Source organism: Apteryx rowi, unplaced genomic scaffold (genome assembly GCF_003343035.1).
Source record: "Apteryx rowi isolate R43461 unplaced genomic scaffold, aptRow1 scaffold_1057, whole genome shotgun sequence".
Taxonomy (NCBI): Eukaryota; Metazoa; Chordata; class Aves; order Apterygiformes; family Apterygidae; genus Apteryx; species Apteryx rowi.
In genome coordinates, this window is record NW_020447261.1 from 70448 (window position 1) to 93508 (window position 23061).

Genomic DNA, 23061 nt, shown 5'->3' on the forward strand with positions numbered 1-23061 from the left:
TCAATTTTTGGTGCAAACTATCATGTTTAAAGTTTATATCACAGACTGATGAAGACTCCTTAACTGCATAGTGAAAAACAAAGCAAAGCAAAACAAAACATTTAGAAGAAATTAGAAATCGCTACATGTAGAATGACTGATAGTTTACAACTATACTGCAAGGGACCTTGAAATCAGCAATCGGATATGGAAATTTGCCATGTTTGAAAATTCTGTTCATCATTTGGTAGAAACATGAGCTAAGCAGGAGGCTCAATATATACATCACAGTTTGAGATACCTGACCTCTTGGCAGATAGTTTTAACAGACAGATCAAAGAAATGAACCTGTTCTTCAGGGATCGATACACAGTTGACCAGCAGGATAAGGAAAAGGCTATGGACAGATATGTGTTTCCAGAGCCATTTGTTAGCACAGGAGAGATCACTGCTCCCGGTACTTGCTCATTATTGCCCCATTGCAAGGGGTTGTTGACCCAGGACTTGTTCATATGAGCACTATTTACACTAACACTATTTACGTTCATGACCTGGATCTTTGCYACCCAACTGCATCTGTCTTCTTCCATTATCTCTGATCCCTTTTCAGCAGAAGCCTCATTCTCCAAGTCAAGAAAGTATTTGTAAGAATAAAAATTTTCAAATAGCAGAATTTAAAGTATAAGTAAAATGTTGGCTTTAAGCTCATTTTGTATTCCCTGAAAGATGCTTTCGTTAGCAGAGCTGGCTGGAAAAAGTACTTAACAGACATGCAAATATAAACTACATTATTATCACACTTTCAAATAAAATTATATTAAAATAATTTTTCAGATATAATTTCCAGTAAAATACATATTATTTATTTTTCTGATAAAATTCCACACATACAATATAGTCTTATTTAAATGTAGAATTTTGTTTTCCATTCCAAATCAGGAAAAACAACAGAAAAATCTCATTCTACACCCTGACCCCTTTAATTTTTCAGTTCAGAACTATGCCATATTTTGTTTCAGCAATTTTGGTTTATTTCTAAAGTGGGAAACTTTTGGTGTGTCTGGCCAGATTACATTCTTTCACTGTGCAGCATTCCTGACAGTTCAAGACTAAGGCTCCTGACAGTTAAGTCTCTTGCTCCGCAATCTGCCAGGCAGACTGCTATGGAGACAATACCTGTGGGCCAGGGGTTAGTTTAATCTGTCTAACAATAAGTAAGGTATATGAATTTCTTTCAATAACAATGTATGTTGCAGTGTACACGTGCAGGGAAAAAAAAAATACCCTGGGGAGACTGTCAGAAATTACTTTCAAAAAAACAAGGGATATAACTTTTTAAATACATGAAAACAGAATGTGCAACCACTCAGGTTTTCAGAACTTACTTGTCTAACTAATGTTAGCATTACAGAAACAATTTAGCAAATTACTGATAAGTCATTGAAGAGCATGTTTTGCGGGAATTAAGAAGTATCTCCTTATAACTGTGTGGGAATTAAGAAGTGCCTCCCATAATCAGAATGGAAGTTAGCTTCACAGAGGCCCCGACCTCGCTAATGCTTCCCCTGTCTCACCTCCGCTCCCGCCCGCCTCCTAGCCCGTCCGACTATCACATCGGATGATTTACTCTCTCGTCATTCCTGGGGTCCCTGAAGCAGCTCTCAGTCCCGCTTCTTGCCCTAGCACCTCCCTGAGAGGCTGAGGATGCTCAGGTATGTAGCGTGATGGGACACCGCACTTGGTCATTTCAGCAACTCGAAGAGAAGCTGGCCTGTCCTTAGGAGAAAAGGAGGTTCAGTGCTGGACATCAATCCAGAGATCTGATTCTCAATTTGGCGTAGTTAAAAAAAGCTTCTACCTCAAGAAGAATGGCAAAAGTGATATTTATGCCACAAGGTGAGAACATCTCAACAAGGATGAATGTGCAGTATTTCTTAGGGACAGGAAATTGTCCTGCAGGGCAAGAGACACAATCAGCTGACTGAAAGAAATACATTATATTTTGTACTTGATATGAAAATAAATCTACTCTTTTATTTTTTTCCTGAATATAAGAATATTTATCATGAATTATTTTAATAATCTTTTTGTATTGAGTACTTAATGTTCCACAATCAGTGTCTGAAGATACTCATACACTGTTTATATTTATTTTCTATATATTATCTGTAGAGTTGCCAAGTTAACAGGGACCTTTATGGAGGGCTGTATGCTCATTGCATATAATTCTTTCACCCCATTGTATGTAATTCTCAAAAATTTTTGTAGCTATTTATTACAGAGATGCTGAATACATTAAGCCCTATAACTGTCAAAAAAGACATCTCATCCTGCCTTACCTATAGAAGACCACAATAAGAATCAGCTCGGTATGGTGAATAGTGTTAGGCTGCAGTATAAAAATGGAGAAAAAAATAAAATATGTTTTCTGGCTCTAGAGTAATACCTTTACTGATACTGAAAAAAATATGGTTTTTTTAAAGGTGGATAATAGGTTATGATACTGATGCCTTTGGACAAAATAAAAAAAAGGATACAATTCTTTCTGCCCATATTTGAAAAACACTCAGGTCATCAAGCTGTGGCCATATGTGACTGTAAATATATATATGAGGAAAATATATCGAAGATGCTCATGAAAAGGAATTGTATGTCTCTTTAAATGAAATTATGAGGACAGAATTCAAGAAAAGAACATTATGGAGGAAGTTCTAGTGCCTGGGTCAGCTTTTTTGACTTGCTTTGGCTGTTGTTTTAAGGCACTTTTTCATAATGGTAACATATAGCTAACTAATCAGTGCCTGTAAGTTCACAGGGATATAGTCTGGAACTCTTGTGAAGAGAGATAGTAGGAAAAGAACTGCTATGCTCCACTCAATGCTTTGAAAATTTACCTCCTAGTGTTCTTGAAAATTATTTCTCCTGCGTGGAGAGGACTAGAAGGAAGGAAGTAATTAACTGAGGTAAGATGGTCCTTAAAAAAAAATATATATATATATATATATATATATATATATATATAGTTTCTCAAATCAGAACTTTTACAGATGATTTGGGGACATTCAAAAAGCTCTGATCTTTAAAATCCTTTTCTTCATTGCTCTTACAAGGCAACCAGAACACAGGAAGACAAGCTTTATTTTACAGAGAGAAATTTGAGAATTTTACACCCCTGCTATCTTCAGTAGGGAGACTTCTGTTGGTTTCTGGACAGACTACTGAAAGAAATATCTTTTTTTTATTATCAGCTGGTCATTTTAAATATTTCTCCATTATCTTCTACATCCCCTTGTGTCCCTACAAATTTGTTTAGAGATATATTTTTGTGTATGACTGAGTCTCAAATTTGTAATTTTTCCAACAGTGAAACAGAAGATAACCACTGCTGACCCCAATTACTGTCAAGATTGTACAGACTTATTCATATGTTCTGAATGATTTGGTCTGTAATAACGATACATATATTTATAGAATTCTTCTTTTCTACCTCCCTGAAGCTACACACTGACCAAGATAAAGGAGATGGAAATTTAAAATACATATTAACAGGAGATGGGGCTGGCAGTCTGTTCATTATAGATGAAAATACAGGAGATATTCATGCTGCAAAGAAATTGGACAGAGAAGAAAAGTCCCTGTATGTGCTACGTGCCAAGGCTATAGACAGAAAGACTGGAAGACAAGTGGAGCCAGAATCTGAATTTATCATTAAAATCCACGATATTAATGACAATGAACCAAAGTTCACCAAGGACATGTACACCGCCAGCATTCCGGAGATGTCTGGAGTTGGTAGGTAAAAACTTATCCTTAAGTAAAATGCAAACAGGTTTGGGTGGATTTGGAACATGTAAGTAATTTGTTATCTGAGGCATTTAAAACAAGTTTCTGTGAATATCCATGGAACAATTTTTGTTGCCAGCAATGTATCATAAATGATTGGTTCCTGCTTTTATTTATTTGTTTCATCTTCATCCACTTTTTAATCCTTTTTCCACAGTATAAGTTACTCTTTACTATTTTAAGCCCACTGCAGTCRACACGTAAAGTAGCATATAAGGCTGTTTTATCAGTTACTACATAGTTTTGCCACAGCTGAGAATACCGCTTACATAAAATGTGTTTGTAAAGAGTCTAATTCACTGAACCTTTCTGTACCTTCATGCACAAACAACTTTAAACATGTAAGTAAATCAATTCATGTATCAAAATGATGCAAAATATGTCCCTAAACACCTACGAACTTTTTTTCTCTCTTTGATCTTAAAATCAGTGTGTGGGGGGGTAATATAGTCTCTCTTCTTTCTTCTTCCCTTTTTTTAAAAGATGCAAACATGTGTACCCCTCCCCTAATGAAATGACTTTTTTTTAATAATATTTTTTAATGGATAAAAAGGTTACAGCTATTCACAGCTGCTGGAGTGCAAAGTAAAAAYGTGGAATTTCATTAGAAGTTGAGTAAGAAATATAGCCTCAAAAGAAAATCATTCTCTGGATTTTGTTCAAATAATGTAAAGTGGTAGAGAATGCTCACTAGCATGCATTCATCAGAAGCTATCGTGATTACCTAAGTGCTTTACTTTTTTAGAGTAGAAATAGTTTCTCTGATAAGATGAGTAAGCATAAATTACATAGGCTATGGGCAACAACTGACAGATAAAGTCAACAGTTATTTACTTATCATGAATTATTTTAATGGTTTGCAAAATCAGCTCCAGGTGATGGCATTAATGAGAGAGACAAAATACCAGTCAACATTCGTGACCAATATGTATCATTGCAAGATAATTTCCAGAAACTAATCATTGTCACTGAGAGCAGTAGTGGATAAGAGTCAGATCAGCTCTATTTTATAATCATGAAAAGGTAATTCCTACACTACTATATGTGATGTAAAGAGTACAAGACTGGTTCACCTAAAGATACATGGAAAATAGAGAAATCCCTCCCAATTCAGAGTTTACTTTGCTGATAATCTGTGAAGAAAAATGTTGGTAGTGCACCTGTTACTTAATTTGAAATACATTTGTAAGGAAGGAACTATATAGGAATAGATAAGATGAAAAAGCATGCCGTCCAACTTTGACCTTATCATTTAGTCCAACCTCATTAGAGTCAATGGAGAACCACGAATAAAAGAGAGTAGTATCAGACCCAGTGCCTTGGCACTGTCTTTGAAATTTTAAGTCTATGAAAAGTCTATATTTGATGAGGATGATGATAATATAAATACCATTATGTACACTGAATTTACTTTAAGCTGAAAAAGTGTCCATAAAAGACCCAGTAAAGGGGAACTTTCTTGTGCAGATAGCATTAAAGTATTTAAACAGTAAAAAGCCTTTAGCTTCCAGTGTAAAGGCAAAAATGGGATCTGATTACTCTTTTTTTGTCAGCATTTATATTTAGGGGTATAAACACTACACCAGAACAGCAATTTTTATCATTCAAATTTGAATGGATACAAGTAATTTTGTAATTTCTCAAGGTATCAGAGAATAAGGCCCCAAATGCAGCKCAGTGTATTCAAGGAACAGAAATTTTCTAAATTCTGAAGTCAGTCATAAGAATGCTAATTCAACAGTCAGGGCTTGGGGCATCCATTTAATCAGGCAAAATCCAAAATATCTTGACTACTTGCTTTGTAGTTAAGACACATACATAGATGAGAACTACAGTAAGATTTTCATCCTTGGAGGCTCCTTTTCCCATTCCTCCAGAAGAGAAAGCAGATGTCATGACTGGGAAAAATGACTTGGGAGTAAAAGGGTGAGATTCATCCCCTAAGTGGAATGCAACTTACAGGTGAGCATGTGGTGCGCATCCAGACCTTCTCATAAAACACACAATAGAACACACAAAACACAGCATGAAGATGATGTATGAAATATCGAGACAAAGGAAGATGGATGAACATAGGCCAAAAAATATGCACTAGGCAGTGCATACAAAAAAATGAAGGGAAAAGAAGAAAAAAGAGATTGAAAAAAACTAAACTCAAAACCAATGCAGCATGGCAATGAGCTGTGTAAATAGCTCCTGGTACACACTTTCCACGATGGCTAGGATATCCACTACAGAATCTCAAATGTATTATGGAAATGGTATTCAAGTAGTAGTAATTCTTTTTCATTCAATATGTATGAGTCAATGAATAAATACATGCTTTTGTTTTGTCTGGATATGCAGCCCACGTCATTTTTTCTTGAAGTAGTAATTATTGCAGAGCGTCACAAATTTACAGTACTATCAGCCTTATGCAAGGCCGAGGCTCATTACACCTCACCCAATCTCTTCAGTGGTTTTGGCATATGTTGCTATTGGTGAATTAGACAGGTGTCAAATGGAAGTCCAAAAGCTATATTTGGATACGGAAACAAGCTTATGTTGAAGGCTATGTCTTGGAAGACATTTAAATGATCCCAAACTGTAGAACTTTCAGTGGAATTTGAGGTTGGAGGGTTATGTAAAATAAGTGATAAAGGAAGAACAAACTGTCCTGAGGACTTACTGAGTTAGAGCAGTGTCTGTTAGGGTTATTGCTTTTGTAAAGATAAGTGTATCTGAAAGAAAAAAGACAGAAAATACACTGCAAAAAACAACAGCAGCAACAACGAAAAATAGAGATCACAGAAGTGCAYTGCAGAAAAGAGAAAGACTTCAGAATAAAGAATTAAGTGCCTCTTAAAAGACAAAAGGTGATCATCTTTACTAAGACTACACAGAAAGAAAAAGCCAGTGTAGTCCTGCATTACCTGCTATAAACACTTAAGATCATGAAGGTTATATGATATCATTGTGCATACATAGATTCTTTCTTGTCTAACCAAATAACATCCTGCCTGGAAAGAACTATACAAGTACACTATACATATTTTAACAAACAGGTATGCTCATGATGAGCAGGCCAAAAAGAAACAGGTTTCTTCCCATCCTTTAAGTCTTCCTGCCACTTTTGTGCCTAAAAATATAAAGATTTATTCTTATACATATATATATATATTTTTCAAATTTAACAAATATGAAAGGAGATATTTATGAAAGCTTAGGAAAATGATATTAAGATTGAGAAATTGAAGAGGAATCATCTCTAGCAATGTTTCCAGCAACTTGTGTTATCTGCTATTCAAATACCAACTCGTGCTACATATTTCTGCCTGTGTTACTGCCTGTTTCTTGGAATAACTAGATCTAAAGCACAAAGGGGAGAAAGATAAGTCAACACCTCTGACAAAATGTGTGATTTTCAATATCAATAGGCAAACCTTGCTCATGTTTAACTGTTTTGGTAGCAAGAACAGTGAAAATGTAACATGGATTTTGAGCACAATTCAAGCACAATTCAAGCATGAATGCTTATTTGTGCATTAGTTTGTACTAATCCCATGCTGTTGCGTTTATATTGCAAACACCAAGCTATGCATAAATTAGCTTGGCTATGCCTAAATGTGATCCAGTCATACCTCCAGTAGCATTATGGGTATACCTAAATTGCTGCATAGTGAAGTTAGTTCTAGAAGTAATCAAAAGCACTGAACTGAGTTGACTGCAGTATTATTTCAGATAAATTTTATGGAAATGATCATGCAAAATGCTCACAGTCATATTAACTTAAAAAACTAAACGAGAAAGTTAGTTTAAGAGATTCTAAAACTCAATAACGTGGAATTTCTCATTAAAATCAGCTACTATACTGAAGGACTGGAGGATAACTGCTGTAACTATATTTTTAAAGAGTGCTAGAGCTGACTGAAAGAATTACAGACTGCTGAGATTTATTTCAGAAATATGTAAATTGTCTCAATAAAATCTGAAGAGTTCTATAATATAGTTCCAAAAATGAGAAAAATACGCGAGACAGTCCCATAAAGGCTAATCAAAACAAAATACAGAAAGCAAAGGAGAAGGTGCTCAACATTTTTAATTTATGGAATGCCAAAACCATAAGATGAAATCTTGGCCACAATGAAGGGCAGGTAGACATCAAGCATAACATATTCTCATACGGTTATGTTTTAGAAATACTTTGGGAGGAAAGTTCAGAGATGGTAAATCAAGTTATGAATCTTGGGAATAATCTTCAATTTCTTCTTCAAGCAGAAGGTATAGAACAGCCCTAACCATGCTGAAAATAAACTCATTTCAATTTTGAGGCTTTCTTCAGGGACAGTCTATAAAGGGTCAAAGGCATGTTACACCAGAATAAGCTATGATCTCTTTATTTCTTCCCAATGAAAGATGCTTACTAAAAAAAAGAAACCCTCACTGTGAAAATGACTTTTTTCAGGAYATATATTTAAAAAAAAAAAGTTATTAAGACATTTTTAAAGAGGGAAGTTAGCAATAAGATGCCCTGTGGAGTTCAATTCCTTCTGACTCCTGGGTCAATATTATTACATCCTCTCTTACCTGTCCTGCTAATTTTAGTGGATAATGTTTATCAATGTTCTCATTAAGCACCTTTAGCTTGGAGCTGATAAGTATTTCATAACACATTTTTAATCTTTAAATTGATCCTTTTAAGAGAAAGGATAATGCTTAATTTAACTTGGCATTCATTTCTTCCTACTTAACTCCACTGAGCTGCTCTGGATTTTATAGATCTAACCAAAGGCAGCTCCTGCTGCAGAATTTCTACATGATAAGATTTGTGTAATGTATAAATATAGAGGGCCATATTTTAAATGGATAAATTTAAAATTACTAACTTTCCCATTAAGTTTTTTTCACTGCAAATGCAGCCAGCATAAAAAAATTTCCCCTCAGCAGGACAGATAGATAGAGAGGTATTATATATGAAATATAAATATGGCTGTTTTAAAGTAAACATAGAAGATTACAGCATGCCTACACATGCCTTGTATTTAACAGCTACTSTAAATAATACATATTTTTATATATATATATATAAATGCACACATGCACATATGTATATACATATATATGTATATGTATAATGTATACTCAGAAAGAGAAAGAGAAAAAGAAAGATGAAATTGCAGTAAAACATACAGGAAAAGACACATTACTACTCCCATCTTTGTTACCATGCTACTGTCTGGTAATACAGTGATATATATTGCAACATCAGTTACACAAAGGCCATGATTATATTAGCAGCTACCTTATCATTGTTTACTACTCCTACAGTCTCTCTTCAGAATCATTAGAAATCACAACTACGACTGACTTTCAATAAGACTGCGTTCTGATATTTGCTTTAGCATAGTTACATCACTTTTTTCAGTGCTATATAATCATGATTATGCACCCCTCAAGAACAGTTTGTTATTTCATATGAGAAGCTCTTACAAGAACAAGTGGGCCTTACAGGGGGAAAAAAAAGAAACAACCAAATACAGTAACMATCACATTTTCTATTTCTGAATTCGCTTATGTCAGTAAGCATTAATCTACAGATGTATGTAAAAGAGTAAACGGAGGCAGCTCTGGTCTTTCATAATTCAGCAGGAAATAATTATGTTTTCTCCACTGCATATTTTCTCTGGTTTCAGACACTTATAAACAAAGGCTATGGCTGACTCGCTTAGCTTTGTCACAAGCCTGCAGAAACTTCTTTGCTGACCTGTAAAATTTTGGAATGGTAATTGTTAACACACACTCTATTCAAAAATAAATCATTGCATTAGCTTGAAGAGAAAGACGTATTTCAAATAAATATTTTTCCACATGTTGATATTTTACRTTCTGCAGTTAGAATATGGCATTAGAATGCCTTTTAGATTTCAGTCAAACCAAGCACAGTAGCAGAAATGCTGTGCCTACAATACTTCCTGTATTTCTTTCGGCTTGCATTTACCACTGTAACTAAAGAATTTCAAGATCCTTATAATTGTCAAAATCTGCCAGAGCAGGGTTCTCTTCCCTATATGCATTATTTTAACCTTTTTAAATTTAGTTTCTTTATTATTTGCTAAACAAGTCTTTATAAGGAAGAAATTTCCCTTTCTTTCAACAAAATGAAAATGACAATATAAAATAAGAGTTCAATGCCTCACAAAACTTCTTTTAAAGAAACCATCAGAGTGAAAAGGATGAACAATTCTTTTTTTTTTTTAGAACACTTAACAAAATATAGATTTAGTGTTCCAAGAAACTTGGGGTTTTTTTTGTTTTTTGTTTGTTTGGGGCATGCATTTTGTTAAATATTTGCATAGATCTTTTTTACAATAGCCTTACACTACATTTTTTCTAGAAAAGTACATAGGATTCTCTATAAATATTTTATAGTTGGCATGAGGAAGAATATTTTCAGAAAAGCATGAGGGGCATGCTTCATTTTCAGACTGTGCATTTACGGTTTTAAAAAAAGAATCACTGAAACTCCAAAGGAATCTTATTTAGGTCATGATTTTTTCTTTTCCTTAAATTAATCTGTCATTTGTATAGTGTTGTATATAATATGGATAGCATTTTGCTGGCAAAAAGGAGGTCATTTCTGTAAGAAACTTACTTGCTAGAGCTCTGATATTATAAACAGATTACTTTGAATTTGTATAGCTCCATTGACTTAAAGCTGGACATGACAAAAGTGAATGGATTTATCTTAGGATTAATGTACACAAATTCTGTAGCATTTAAATATCCCTTCACAACTATTGTTTTTTTCTTCAGGTATATCTATCTATAGAGTGTAACTAGATACACAAAATTATATATAATGTAGAATTTTTGGCTCTTAAGGAACCAGAATGAAACTATCCTCAAAAGAAATCCTRTGAGTTTACAACATTCCCAAATAATTATCTGATCAAAAAAAGCAACAAAAAAAACCACCTGACTCAAATGAAAAGCAACAGCTTCTGTTTCGGATCAAATCAAGAAACATACTTAATGCTTGTATATTAACAGTTTCATTTTGAGAAGATTATCATTGCACACTTCTACTCAACATCCTAACATAATATATAAAATTAAAAGTATACTTCGAACTTCTATATTATCCTTTCTCCTTCAGAGATTTATTAATTTTGTCTTTACATGAATCATTTTATTCATTAGTGATTAAAAATCATTGCTGAAGAAGAAATTGATTAAAAATCTCTTAAAAAACTATTATAAGCAATCACTTCAAAACTAATATATATGAATATACATATATGAATGTAAGGATGAAACTTTAATAAAGAAATTGTGACAACAAATTTGAAAAATTTCTTGAAAAAAAATTTTTCTTGAAAAAATTTTTTGAAAAATCAGCCATCAAACTACTATACCTTTAAAGTTTACACAGTGTATTAATGTCACACTTGAAAGAACTGAGAGCCACGGCACATTCAGAAAAACAAAGGACAAAAATCAGTGCTAATAAGATTCAAATCAGTGTTTCCGAGGAATTCAGATAATTCACAGACTTAAGAGTTACAAATACTTTAACACTGCAGATAAGCAGATCCTTAATCTACGACCAAAAGGAGCAGCTGTGCTTTTATTATCTCACCGTTCCTAGCTGTGTGATCTTATGCCTTACCTGCTGCCTGTCTAATCCCACAATAAGTCAGTTTAGGGAACTAGATTAGCAGAAAAATAAGTTATTTGATTATAATATTCTTTTTCTGCCTGCTCTGTTCCTTGGATCAGATGAGAGGAGGTTAGATAAGCACTGGAGCTGGCGGTAGGAAAGCGACGGGAGCGTGCAGAACAGAGCAGGAAAGGGCAGGAGAGATTGTTTCATTCAGTGATAGTTAGACATAGCTAAAAATAGTTTGATGTATTCATTTTTTTCAGCAAGAAAATCCTTAGATCTTCTAAACAGGATTACTCAAATTTTTTCTTTTTCTTTTTCCCTCCTTTTTTGGGAGTGTGACTCTTTCTTGGCTTATAATGAAAACACAAGTCTGAGGCAGCACGACGGGGAAACCAGAATCATCTATTGACCCACGGCAAGTTATCGCTCGCTCCTGGTTCTAGAAAAAATGCAGCTTGGGCAGAACTGCAGTCAGCAAGCAAGGCTGGCTAGTGCTCACTGCAAACACAGGGAGTAAAATGTAAATATTTCTTACATTTCTGTCCTGAGGCAGCCGAGTCGCTGCCAGCGGGCTCTGTTGAAAGCTCGCTGAGCTCCCACAGACACCCACCTGCTCACCCTTCACGGCATGCGGGGCTCAGCTATTCCTTGGAGGGAGATAAGACCACAGTAGCTCAAACGCAGAGACCAGTAAGCAGGACACAGGGGTGGTAAAGCAGTACGTAGAGCATGAAGGTTTGTAAACTGGCTGGCCTAAACTTCGGAGATATCAGTTCAAGGTCACCATGAACTTGCTTAATTGCTGTGTGTCGCGATTCCCCACCTCTCAGTGGACGACTAGCACAACGCTACTCTGTGGATATGGCGAGATGCACTTAGCCCCTGCRCTCACAGATATCGTAGTGCCCTTGGTGCAATGGTGCCTTCTCGCTCAGTGGGATTTTCAAGCCTGAGCTATGTTAAATGTGGCTTCCCCTTACATCTCTCTCAAATGATTCAGTGCAATACTGTTTGCATGGCTATTTTATTGCATCCATTTGATTTCCCATTATCTGTGCACATAAAAAAGAAAGTGGGTCTGGAGCTCTCTAGATTAGAGCTTGAAATTAGTGTTAAAAGTGCCTGTATTGTACTTACACTAAAAATTGTTTGATGTATCCATTTCCCTTCCTTTTTATTTCAGCAGTTTTTCAACTATAACACTCTAATCTCTGGACAAAAACATAATGGGGTTGGATTCTTCACATCAGCACTTTTTGCTCACACTGTGGTGCAGTATAGTGGGAGACATTCTGCATTGCTAGAGATGCTGCCCTTCAGCTGGGATCTTAAACCAAGGCCCCTTCACTGTAGCTTTGATGGCTTCACATCTAGAAAGTGAAAATCTCAATGCCTTTCTAAAAATATTAAGGGACAGCTGTGTTGCTTCAGCCAATATTTCCCTCTGATATAAACCTGTTACAGTTCACAGCCATGTGCAACTTGTTTTCGGAGCAACAGTAAATACTGAGTTCCTACGCATGATAACATCTTCCAGGCATCTAATTTATTCCTTGGTGATCTGTTGCTAATACAGCCACCAAATAATTTTGCTTCTTGAAGATATGCTACAACGAAAAGGGTACAGTGAGCCCTTTCTCATACTTATGTGACCATATAGGAGCCTGCAGGAATTGAACTGCTCATGATAAGGACTGGAATACCTGGGACTAATTAACATTTATAATGTTAGGAACATATCTTTCTCTATCAGAAGAAATATGGCAAATGGAGGCATAGGTGTATTATATCCCATATTAAAACTAAAGCACCACAAAAAGATTAAACTAAGCAAGTTAATAGTAGGGAGGAGGTAATGTGTTGGCTAAGGGCAGATCTTGCTCTTAAAGCCATTACATTAATTTCTCCATTTCTACCTTGCTAGTGAACAGGGTTCTCTCCTGTTGCCTCACACCATATAATTAACTTACCTATGTGGTCTCAGGTGTCTGAAAGAAACACCTTTTCTTCATTTAAATTATTTTTGAGAATAGGATTTCTCAAATGTTGGATCTGTATTTGGCTGGGAAGACTGGATGCACAGATCTCAGTCATGAAGTGAAATTAACTAGCTCTATATTAAATCTGTTTGAGAATTAGTTAATAATGTTAAAAGAAATTTATAAATTATATTGAGAACTATTATTTCATTCTTTTATTCTGTGAAATCAAAGCACTACRGCAAACCTTTGGAATGCTTTTAGTGTAATCTCCTTCTGAAGACAGAAGCTGTTCAGTATTTTTTAAAAACAAAGGTACTTATTTGAGTGCCTGAATATACATTCCAGTTGCTAACGTTATGCAGCTGAGTGTAAAATGTCAGGCTTATTCTTTAAAATCATGCTAACATATGACAGCGTCTATTTTGTAAGTGGAACACAAGGGCAATTTTCTTCATCAGATTTCTCAACAATTACTAAGTATTTCCAAAATGTGTAAATAAGACACAATAAATTGTATTTTGGTGTAAGATAATATACAAGTTATTCTAATGCAATTAAAATTAAAGTAAATAAGTGTTGCACACAGCACAGTGTACACAAAGATGCTTTGAACATAATTTTCAGTGTTCCAAAGAGATAACGGACTTATCAAACACATTAATCTCAGGCAGGAAACAAAGGCCCAGGTTCCAACATCCTTATTAATCTTGGGTACCTCATTTAATGAGCTATCCCCCTCCACACCAGCCTTCAATTTTAGTAGAGCTACTGAGAAATGAAGACTTTATCTCATGTGAATCAGAATGATCTGGGACAGTTTTGCTGCAGTGTAACACCATCTAAAGCAGCAAGCTCAAGAAAGCAACATTATTCCCCCAGAACTCTGCTATTCTCCCTAAAAGAGGCCAGAAAATGGCTCCTTAAAGAAATGGAAGGAATTCGAGTGTCTGCCTGTAATGGATGCAATACTGTTGAATCAGTTGCTTTTTCAATTAAAATAGTGGTCATACATGCATATATACATATATATATGTGCTTATAAATATTACAGAAATCAAATATGGAATTTATTTCAATTAAATCATGAAAATAGGCATGAAAATTTATAATAAGTTTCTGGCAACATAGAAGATATACTACAGAAATGGCAGTTACTGCATAAGTGTGTTTCTTCATTCAATTAGTGATGATTCAGCTTGAATTCCATATTACATCATATTTTTTCCTCCTTGTTAATCATATAGTCACTTTGGAAATTTCCTGTGCCATACACTGCTTTCACAGAGTCAAGAAAATGAAAATAAGAAAAGGCTTATCATAGACTATCATGTCTAACCTCTGCTTATTTGAAAACAGCTCTATATTATTCCCACTGATGTTCATCATTTATTAAGTGCTTGGAGCAACAGACTTATACCATTTCTCACCACAATCACCACATTTTTCTTTATATCTAGCAAAATATGTGTCTCTAAGTTTTTCACAAAGGCAGCAAGTCTGAAGCTCACATTTACTTTATTATCTGCTACCTAATAAGGTGCCTCAGAAGACTTTCCAGAATGGCTTTTCCCAGAAACCTCATATATATATGTGATACTGTGAAATTAAGATCAAGCGTGACTAAGCTCTCTGCAATACCACTTTTACTCCTTATGAAACAGTTGTTCATGTCTTCACATTTAATATAATATTGCTCACATCTATTTGGCAACTTTTTTAAAATACCTAACTTGCTGTCCATTGAATCATGTACAGATGTGTGTGAATAACCTGCATAAAACAGTGTTGTTGTCAATAAGCCACAAATTTTCATCAAAACTTCCTGTCAGAAAGTCAACTCAATAACAGTTACTTCACTCTGCCCCAAGGCAAATGATAAATAGACTGTGATAAATAGGACTATGTACACAGTATATAGGAGGCATAAACAAAAAATTGAAAGGTTTATTTCCTCATAAAGTCAAAATATGTGACAGTTGTGCAAACACCTAAATAATAACCACCTCTTTAGTGCACTGAGACTGGAAGAAAGAGAACAGGAAAAAGTCTTGTATTTCATGGACTGGAAGACTAGGACTTAATGAATTCATGGGTAATATTTTAAAAGATACCTTGGCTATCAGGAACCTGTGTCCACTTGAGGAAGCTGAAAAACTGTTTAGGACCATACATCCAATTAATTTTCACTGAGACCTAGACATCCCAGTATCTAAATCAATTTTGGAAATGGACTCAGGCATGTCTAAGAATATTACCTCCGTTAGTGATTTTGAATCAATAAATGTAATAATTTCCAGCTAGAAGTTTTGAAATCTATGAGATATGAGATTATCCAAATGAGACTGTCCTCATGATGGGCATCATTCACTATGACCAAAACACTATACTCCTGCAATCGATATACAGATCAATTTGCTAGCCTACTGTCAACTCAGCAATATTTAGCAGAAGACTGTGCATGTGAACTATTTGGCAGATTGTACTCGCGACATTTGAACACTTTTGAAGATGAATGAAATGTTTAGGAAAAAAAAAAAAGGAAAGTTTCTAGAGCATCCCTACTTAAAGTTCTAGGGCTTTTGTCTAAATATATGTCTATATATACACTTACATTTATACTTATATACATATGGGAATTCTATAATTGCTTTGCTGTTGTCTAAAAATAGTACTCTAAGCAGCGCAATTTCAAAAAAGCCCATGACTAAGATAATCCTGGAATTTGTTTCATTGTCTCTGCTTTAGACTCCATTTCTCTTTCAAATTACGGCTTTGTTATCGTTTCCACAGACGACATCCACAGTATCTAACCATGACAGAAGTAAGAGGCTTTCATGAATCACACATTAATGTAAATTTGAGTTTACCAATAATATTTTACTTTACTGCATTTTCATAGAAAATGACTACTTTCTGCAGTTATATTAATGTTAAAAGAGACAGACTTTATCACCACCCAAACAAGAGTTCCCACAGATGACAAAAACACCCCCAATTCAAACAAATGTGAGTCCAGTCTGCTGTCTTAATAATAATGCACTACATTCTCGTGGCCATAATATCTGATCACAACTTCATGTTTGCAGAAAAGCTAGGGACTGTTACGATTGCTGTTTACTTGTATTACAAAAGAATTTTGAAGATGCAAATGACAGTGAGGTTCCAGTCCCAGTYGCAGGTAGAAATCCATAACAAAGAGACTCTCCAAAATCTTATAAAGAGATACAAAAGCCAAGCTCAAACTAAGACAGTAAATGAAAGTTAGGCAAGGAAAGCTAAATAGTGTCATCCCCCCACAAAACATAAACCTCTCTGTGCTGTGAAACAGAGAATGCTGTCCTCTGAAGTGTACAGCCATGTACCTCAGAAACTCCAARTTTAGTCCTAAAAAACAACATTTATTGAAACCTTTTAAGCTTGGTGGGTTTTTTTTTCCTTTTATGTGAAAGCTTTAAAGACTGTCCAGAGGCCCGCAGGAAATTTTTGGGGCCAAAAAAGGGGATGGAGGAGGACAAGCTGAGAGCTTTAAGGGTGGGGCAAAACCACCATGAAAAGATAACTAAATAAATGGCATTCTTAAAGCTGAGCTAAATGAAAAATAAGCCTTGAGAGCAGTGAAGAAATAACAAACCTGTGATTACTTCCATCTTCTATATCTTATAAATACAGCTGAAAACTCTATTGGAATTACTGGTTATGAAATAAGCTTTTTAATCAATAGATAGCCATAGTGCAGCCTTTAGAAGAACTACTGCTTAGGATCTACTTACTATTTAGCAGGATTGAGAGAGAAAAAGGTCTTCTTAAGGTTTTCATAAAAACAGCTGAAAGTTGTTTCTCTGTTTTGGAGAATTCCAGAAATTAAAATGTAGGGCAAAGTGCCAAGCTCCCCAAGACTCATCTTTAAAAAGGAACCAATCCTTCAGGGATTCCTGTGGCAGAGTTTCTGTGCTTTATGCACCACGTTTGCAGATGCTTGTTGGCAAAGCTGGCTTGTTTTCAGGTACTCTGTAAAAGGATAAATGTGGTCAGAGAAAAAATAACCGAGCTAATTATCTGCCATATTGTGGCCTTACTTGTTGCTATTTCAATATATTGGTTTCATTAGCAATTAATTCAAGCTGGAACAGCCTTACCATATGCACAGCAGCTCCAGGCCCAGAAATCTGCAGCTGGTGAGTTTTATCATTATTTTGAATAGAAATTTTAAGGATAATTTTTTGATTCTTTTTCTTATTCTTGGTTTTCATTTCTTTTTGAACATAGACTGCAAATACTTGCTTTGCCTAAAAGCAGCGTGTTTTCTAATTGCAAGCATGTACAGCRTGCTGGACAATATGGAAAAGACTTCTAAGCTTCAGTTCATTTATTATGGATGACAGATCACTTAAAGATCACTGTACCTCTTTAGCCACCAGGCTAGTAATGGCTAGTCAACATTAACATTTGAAAGAGTCTGACTACTTTTTTTCTCTATCTTATCACTGCTATTTGATGGCACCAGATTTGTTGTTCCAGAAGTGACTTTCCTTATGGTGAGAGGGGGGAAAAAAGCTTTCCTAAAGAATAGACATACACAGACTTGTTCATCCACCAATATTTCAAACTACTTCTTTCTACTATTCTTTCTACTATTTTCCACTTCTTATTGTGTTCAGAAGGCTTTTCAAATTCTCATGCAAGGCATCTGATGCACCTCACAGTTAGAATTACTACCAAAGGAAGACTAAAGTTATTGTATCAAGGTATTGAACAGCAGGAGGGCAAGGGCAAGCGGCTTTAGCCATTCTTTTCCAGTTCAGTCTCAGACCTTCTTYTACAATGGTGTATGCATTGTATTCAGCGGCAAAAGCCTCTGCCACACACAGCATTTCAGGCAGATTAAAGACAGAGTAGCCTAGTCACATTGCATCTTTCTATGTGTTATCAGGGCTCATGCTAAGTAAAGTAAGTGCTAATGATTTTCTCCTCACAATCTAAAACGTGACTTCATTTTTTCATATAAAAGGCAACTTCAAACAAATAAACAAACAAACATTGAAACACAACACACACAAGAAGTGATGGGTATTATCTCTCCACTATATTTATAAAATACAGAGGAATGTTTCCAGAGTAAAGCTGGGTAAAAATAGCATCTTGTATTTGAGGAATGGGAGGATAAGTTTCATTTGTTTTTACTAGTACTGTATAGAGTGAGAGAGGAAGAGGTAGTTCTGAAAAAGGAGGTAGGATTATACTAGGCAGTACAGCTTCTTTTTTTCAGTCTCTGATTAATTATTTTTAGTCTCATTAGCAGGGATTACAGTGACCCACCTACACGGGCTAGCACATCAGCTGACACCCAATCAACCATTATGCGATACTATATGCAAAAAAAAAAAGAGACAGCATATTTTCAAGTGAAATGAAGTTTTACATCACAGCTATACAGAAGATTATTGAAAATAATTAAATGGTAAAATGAAACTTATGAAACACGGGATCTCCTGTTTTATGCAATCTTTTTACTCCTTTTTTTTTAATATATATATTTCTACTCAATGTATATGGCTGAACTACATTTTAAGTTCCTTCTTGGTTTTCCAATGTCATGTTATTGCTCCTTTGAGTCTAGTTCCTTAGGTTCCTTATTTGTTATAACTTGATTTTATTTGGTTTTCTCAGTCATGCCCATTTATTCTTTTAGCTTGGGATCATTTATCTGTTTACCTGTTGGTGCTTGCTCCTTTTCTGCTTTTCTTCTTCCTTTGCCTTTGCTCTTACAAACCTTTTATGCTACCAACCTTTCAGCCTTTTCTATATCAAAGAAAAAGCAGTCTAGCTAAATCTCTCTTCTAAATTGGGGTCATGTACAAAAGAGCAAAGTTCACTTTGCAGTTCCCTAGTCCTCTAGCTTTTTAYGTAGGGCTTGTCTTCCAGTCAAACTGAAAGGATCATAAAGGTTACATCTCAGCCTTGTTTAGTCCTGCCCTTTGGATAGAAAGTAGTCTGATGTGATGTAGTCCAACTGATGTGGTAACGAGATCCTAGTGGTGACTTTTATGTGTTACTAAACTCTTTAAGCCTGGGTAGTTGCATATGACTGCTCCTAGTTCATAGTTTCTCCAGTTCATTGTGTAGGCACAGACTATTTCTATCTAGTGAGAAAAAACTTTTTCTCAAAAAGAAAACTAGTTTAATATGCCTTAATATTTCTGCAACTCGCTTAATATTTCACTCAGGCCTTCAGCAGGGGCATCTCTATACTATGTCCATATGAAAATAATCCCTGGAGCCAGGTTAATTAAGAAAACTATCCCTCCACTTATCTTCATTAGGCTTCTAACAGAAGAAAATTCCCAATTTTGCCTCTAGAGGTTTTCCAGAGCTCTCCTGATTCTTTTCAGCTTGTAAAAGTAATACACTTCTAAAATCTTCTTGCCATGAATAAACTTGATGAACAGCAGATCGTCATTGTGCTTGAAAACAGGAAGCAAGCACAAGAGCTTGTCCTTTAGGGAGACAAAGGCCTTCCTGCCTCTCYACTTACTCCAGCTGGTCTTCTATTTCTGAAAATGAAACAGCCTTTCAGCTTTGAGTGGAGCTCTCTCTTAAAAAGAGCTGGGCAAAAAAATTATGGAAAAATCAGAACTTTTCAATAACTGTCAATTTTGACAGAAGTTGACTTGAGAAAAAAAAGAAATGAAGCTTTCTGGTAACGTCAAAAACATCCTGTTTCAACATTTTCAGAATTATTTTTTTTCTTTTAATTTCCAAGTGACTTTTAAAAAGACTTTTTATTATAAGGCCAAAGTCAGAACAAAACATTTTTTTCTTGAAAATTAAATGATTGAATTGATCTGAAATCATATTTTTATTGAAAAATGTCAAAACAAATTCAAGATGGATTTTGAAGTTATAGAATTCCCTTTGGAAATAAAATTTCCRTGGTTCTGAACAATATCTAAAGTGTTGCCTTCACTTTTGGATCCACTGATCATGGTGGAATCTTGAAAAACGCCAAGCTAAGAACATAATGTTCTAATGAGCTACCCCCGAGACGAAGATTTCTGTTCAAAACAAAAGCTACAGAAGAAGTTTTCAGCAAAATCTATTCCTCTGACTGTCAGGAGCTCCTTTAATTTGTATCAACTGAAGGAACCAAATAGGAACAAGGGATGCATGCTGAAGAATAAGACTTTACATGAAAAGGTAGCAAAATGTGTGCCTATATCATCTGGCAGAAGACCTCTTTTGCACTAGACCAGTTTTCTATGGGCTATTTACATCAGCTTTCTAATGCAGCTTGGTAAAGCGCTCGGAGACCAGAACTGTTTCAAAGACTGAAAGGCACATGGAACCGAAGAATTTTAAAAATAATTCAGAAAAACATTCCTATCTGAAATGCTTTTTCAACTTTACGTCCCACTCCTCATGAGTTCTGCGATCCATGTTAGTGGGACTCAGTTCTGAGTTCCACGGTCCTAGGTATGGAGCGATGCTCTCTCTAATACAGAGTTCCTATTTGAACTCCACAGTCTTATACGCATACACACACATGAGCACTCACATACACCAACACTACTCATACATATTTAGTCTAGATTTTTCTTCTCTCAGATTATCTTCACAATTATCCTCCTTCTGTGTTTTTCCACCCTCATATTAGGACCCCACCTCCAACAGATGTGTTATCAGATTGCTTAATCTTCCAGACTCAAACCACCACCTAAGCAAAGATGAAAACAAAACCAGAAAATCAGTGCTGAAGCTTCAGTGCTCATGAAGCTTGGCAAATTCAACACATTCAACAAACTGCTATTCCTTGGTCATTGCAGGCAGACAAATCTTGAAAGACAAAACCCATAAAGTAACCTGGAAGATGTCTGAAAAAATACTAAGAATTCATCCAAACAAAACAAAACAAAAAGGAAATAAACTATGCCTCTTGAAAACTCTGAAAGTTAGTGCCCACGCTGAGATGGAATAGGCACGCAGGCTAGGATTGGGTTCACATTCATTTTGTTTTGGAGATAAATGATGTGTTTATTATTCCTTAGACTGCTATTGCAGTCTGTCTCACCTTTTCTCTGGCACCTGTTGCACCGGTTTCCTAGCCAACTTATTTATATGGCTATGAAGAATGACACTCCAAGAAATTTTTCTGTTTGGGAGATATAGTTATAAGGATATCTTTTCGGCCAGTTCTGACATGGAGGACACAGAGATGGTAAGACTCTCTCTACAGTGTGGCCCTCAGATGAGGACCGTATTTGTTTCATATTTCTTGGCCTTACCTACTTTCTTCTGACAAGTTACAGGACAGAAGTGACAAGGATTCTTTTTCCTATTTAACATCAAGTTAGTGACTCATAACAGTATTCCTATTCATAGGCCTTACCTTTGCAGGTGATTGCAAAACCTGGCTGGGCAAGAGAAATGGGTCATTGTTCCAGCTCACCTTTAACAGATATCTGGTTCTCTGTAAACTGTGGTGCAAAAGCAAATAGGGCTTTTAATTGGAACAGAAGTTGGACCCTAGCTCAAAGCTTGACAAACATGTTCATCAGTGTGTTAGTTTTAACACAATGTGAAAATCAAAAGGGATTTGTCACACATGCCTCTCTACCATACTTTGAAGGTTTCAGACTCAGGTGATCCTCCCCATGACTATGGTGGGAGTGGTAGAAGTATCTCAGGAGGCTTCCAGTTTCTAACCTAGCAGTCTGATTCATAATTTAAATCAACCTGGCAAATATGGGCAAAGGGTTCCTGGTGAGGTAATCTAGCCAAAAATTATACTGAAATCCACTTTCTGTGGGTATTTTTTGGGTGGGCAGGGAACAGCCCATTACTGACTTTACTTAAAAAGACCCAAGCTCTGTTTTTACCCCATTTYCAGTAACCTCATAGCTAGTTCTGCGTTGCTTCATTTCACTGCCTATACTGGTTGAATTCCTGACCTCGAATGCAGGGAAGTTTCTTTCCTCAAAAAACAAAAACAAACAAACAAAAACAAAAGCTGTACAAGCATTGCCTATTGTCCACAAGGATCCTTCTTTATGATGCAGCAGACCCTGCTAGCAGAGAAGAGAGTGAACTGCATGCTGACACTACTTTTTTCTGAGGATGTACTACTGTTATTCATTTTTCCCAATTGTACTGTTAATTTACTAGGAAGCAGCAGCTGCTACACCACCACATTTTCACTGCTCTACAGAATTGGACAAACAAAAGAAAACACCAATATTTTGCAAACTGTAATGGGATCTCATTCTATATCTGATCCACTTGAATTATCTGGTAGTGACCTCCAAAGTTTCTGTAGGGTTACAGCTTCTCTTCTGCACTCTCCACAACAACTATAATTATATGGCACTTGCGCCTCAGGAAACAAAGATATACATTCCAAAGAGACAAAGACAGAAATTGCTCAAGGATCGCTCTGAGCTCTGGAAAGCCTTTCTTAAAAAAAAAAAAATTATCCTCAAAACAGGCTTCAAGACTTTTTTTTTTTTAGGAAAACAGCAAGCCAGGAGAAGAAAGTTAATGTGCATTCAGTTTTTATGACCCTCCTCAAAACAGTGCCAAAACTTGCTCAAGGATCGCTCTGAGCTCTGGAAAGCCTTT

General features: G+C 35.7%; 1 protein-coding gene across 3 annotated transcripts in view; it reads left to right on the forward strand.

Annotated features, from left to right (window-relative positions):
• The window catches only part of CDH9 (cadherin 9), a 69333-nt gene that overhangs the window by 19791 nt on the left and 26481 nt on the right, over window positions 1-23061 (forward strand). For all 3 annotated transcript variants that reach the window (XM_026069280.1, XM_026069289.1, XM_026069298.1), the window contains exon 2: window positions 3477-3771. In XM_026069280.1, coding sequence (XP_025925065.1) covers window positions 3477-3771 — 295 coding nt within the window. The remainder of the gene's footprint in view (window positions 1-3476; window positions 3772-23061) is intronic.